Here is a 3,732-nt window from a genome sequence, read left to right as displayed (position 1 = left end):
CTTGAGAGGATTTAGTAGGCAATCATCAAAAGTAAATGTGAATAGGTATATTTTGAAAATTACTTTTCATTGAAATATTTCAAATGGCGATGAATGAAACCAACAATGTGGTCTATTTATATCGATTGAAACAGAGTAAAGGGTTAAAAGCAATCTCGCTAATGGAAAATTATGTACAAGATTAGTAACAAGCGAATTGCATGTTGCATATACCCCAAGGAGTTAATAATCACTCTAATAGAAGGTGAACTTAACAGTTGACTATACTAGGGAGCAATTCCGTTTAAACTAGAGTGCGCCTCTTGTATTGCTTCTTTTGGCTTCCGTAGTCAATGGAAAATTTGCTCAAATAAAACTTACTTATTCATTATCATCGTATATGGTCGCACAACATGCAAGATGCAGCCACAGACTCTTACATTTTTACAATAACCGTACGCCAATTTACACGTTGACTTGTTTTGATAATACGTCGTTAGCTTGAAGAGGAACATATTCGTCCAAAAGCAGTGCCGACTTGTTGATGTTCTCGTCGTGGTACGACTTGCACACAAAGTAGATAACGGTTTGCGCGACAAGGCTGATGAGAGTCGACGCGAGGAGAAGCAAGAAAGAAAGAGTGGCAATTCCGAACCTTAAGAACCCAAATTCGTATCCATTGGCCATAAAGATGCGGAGCACTGTATGGATTGCCACGGGCACAATGGTTAGCAAGAGGCTGATAGCTACTGAGATCCCCGTCTTCCCCTTGACCATGTTCTTGCTCTTGAACATGGCCTGAATGCCATAGATGTCCTCAAGCACTGAAATCACACCTGCCAAGTGCCAAATGACATTGATGTACGCCAACCCAAAGAGGGATAAGATGAGAAGGATGAAACCTAGGGTTAGTTTAATGGCAGGAGAGTGAAGAAGATCCAACAAGAGATAGCAGATTAGGATAGTCACGGTGGTACAGATGGTGTAGACTATGGTAGCAAGAAAACCCCATAAGTATGTGACCATGAGCCTCTTCCACACCTTTGGGACGACGCTGATCGCTCTCCCAAAAGTGATGGGTCTCGAGGTGTACACGCATGCGATAGTGTACACGACTGTGGACATGGAAAGAAGAGAAAACATTAGAACAAGGATGCAGTAGGCCACCCTGGAGAGACTGAGCTCAATTATGTCCGAGGTCACAAGGTTGGAGAGCATCTTGTATTTGGGAGTGCCGGCTTTGGCGTGGTTGAGTGCACTCTGATCATGCTGGATCTTTGCCTTGAGGAAGTGAGAAGTCTCGGTGTAAGCCAAGAAGGTGAAGGAAAGAGGGAGGAGGAGGGCAAGCGTGATTTGGCTGAAGATCTTCCTCCATGTGAAGATGAGCTTGATGGATTCCTTGATGATGCCACAGAAACCAAGAAGTTGCATCTCCTCTTGCTCTCGATCCATCGTTTAATTTCAGAAATTTGGGAAGCTTCAAGACTGAGGGTGAACGCAGTTTTTAGGTATCAATTCATTGTCTAAGCGGACTTATATAGAGATGAGAGTACCGTATTCCTAAAGAAAAATATAGGAATTATTGCATTAAAAGCAATCAGACTTTAAAATAATGTAATTATCATGCTGACGGCATTCTCTTTCTATTATATTTAACTATATTTATATATCAATATTCGTTTCCTATCAATTTAAGGGATAAATTGGCTTGAATCTTCGCAACCGTTCATTTCTTTTGGTGTCTCGTGTTATGATCTATGGACGAGATTAGCACTTTGAGTTTAACGTCAATTGAATACAAAGCCGTCTTCAGAAGAGACGATTCTATCCATTGGCACTCCGTATGCTCAACAATTGGAATGCAAGTGTGCGATCTTTTTGTTGGGGATTGTTGGGGGTGAAAAGGAAGGTTGGGCATGCATTGCTATTTGGAAGGGAAATGGCAAATCCGGCAAGTGAAGGTACCAAAGTCAATCTAAAGAAAACAAAGTGTTTGTCTAGACTGAATCTCCGATCAAAATGACTCTTGATAAATCAAGAGATTAGCTAATTAGATGGATCATAACGTCAGCCATAGGATCATGAAAGGTACATTCAGCCAATCCTATGGATACCTCTATTTCTAGGTAACTTCTCCCTAATATTATTGAAAATAATTATGATGGCGATACGGCAAAGGAGTTTATTTAAAAGTCAACGGATTGCTCGATAAGCATGCCATGGATCAGGTGCATACATATGGGATCATAACGTCAGCCATAGGATCATGGCTGACGTTATTTAGAAGTCAACGGATTGCTTAAAGCATGCCATGGATCTTTGACGGTGCCAAAGAAAACAAGAAATTGCCTCTCCTCTTGCTCTCGATCCATTTTCTAATGTCTCGAATATGTGGAGCTTCAAGATTGAGGGTGTTATAGATAGTACATAGTTGTTGGACATTGATGATTCGTCTAAGTGAACTTATATATACATGAGAGCCTTGTATTCATAGAGACAAGGAATGAATTAATGCATACAAAACAAAGCAATTAAACATTAACATTATGTGATTATCATGTTGATGGCATTGTAATTGTGCTATGTTTGAAACTATAAAAATCGCGAAATCAATCATTAGTTTCCTCTCAATTTAAGGGTACATTTATTTCATAGAAAACATTTCTCGGGAAAACATTTTCATCATTTTTTGGCATTTGGTTTGCTTAGGATAATGAGTTAACAAGAAATGTTTTCCTAGTCAATGGAAAAATAAAAAATGCTTTCCTACTAAAACTTACATTTAGGAAAGCGATTTCCCCTTTGAAGAAACGGAAAACATTTTCTTACTAGTCTAAAGATCCATGGTTAATGACAAGTTTATTCTTATAAAAATAATTATAAAAAAATCGTAAATATTTTAAAAATTATTATTAGTTATTTTCTTTTCTTTTTCCTTTTCTTTTCTTTTTTCTTCTTTTCTCTTTTCTTTCTTTTCCTTTCTCCTTCCCTATTCTTCCTCCATTGGCCACATGCCTTGGCAACTAACGACGGCCCGATAATCGGCCAAGACATAGGCCAACAAGCTCAAGGCTTGACCAATCCAAGTGAACCCGAGCTCGCCAACCCGGGCTCTATTGAGGCCAACGAGCTTGCAGCTTGGTTGATCTTGGCGAGGTGGAACTTGCTTGTAGCCATCACTAGTCAGTAGCAACAAAGAAAGGGAGAAAAATAAAAAGAAAGAAAAGAAAAAAGAAAAGAGAAAGAAGAAAATTAAAAATTCAATTTTTTGAAAAAAGAAGATAAAAATAAAAAAAAGAGAAAATACAATAATTAAAAATTCGAATTTATTTTAAAAATTAAAATATTAAAAATAAAAAATTCGAACTTTTTTTTTTGAAATAAAGTTATGAGATTGAAATCATTTTTCAATGATATCCAAACATCGAAAAACGTTTTCGATCATATATCACCAAACAAAAGAAAACTAATCATATATATCAAAAAGTATTTTTTTACGTCATTGAATTTTTCACAAAATAAACGCATTTGAAATAAATTGACTTGATTCTTCGCACCCATCATTTCGTTTTAAGTGTCGTGTTCTGATTCCAAAAATTGGAACGTATCTATGTGATCTTTGAGGCTGCGATTTGGGGGAAAGACAAATAGCTATGGCATTTCTGTCTGGGAAGAGAAGCGACAAATCCTGCAGGCGAAGGTACCAAAGTAATGAGAGCAACGAAGTCCTTTTCAAGTGACGGAGGAAAAAGG

General features: G+C 37.7%; 1 protein-coding gene across 1 annotated transcript; it reads right to left on the bottom strand.

The window, feature by feature from the left end:
- Positions 1-444: 444 nt before the first annotated feature.
- Positions 445-1,431, bottom strand: LOC120287504. Its single transcript, XM_039300311.1, has one exon. It carries the CDS (start codon positions 1,429-1,431, stop codon positions 445-447), a length of 987 nt encoding a protein of 328 aa, XP_039156245.1.
- Between the last annotated feature and the right edge of the window lie 2,301 nt (positions 1,432-3,732).

The sequence above is a fragment of the Eucalyptus grandis genome, chromosome 8 (genome assembly GCF_016545825.1).
Source record: "Eucalyptus grandis isolate ANBG69807.140 chromosome 8, ASM1654582v1, whole genome shotgun sequence".
In the NCBI taxonomy this organism is placed as follows: domain Eukaryota; kingdom Viridiplantae; phylum Streptophyta; class Magnoliopsida; order Myrtales; family Myrtaceae; genus Eucalyptus; species Eucalyptus grandis.
The sequence above is the reverse complement of the archived record's forward strand: the minus strand, read 5'-3'. Positions and strand labels throughout refer to the sequence as shown.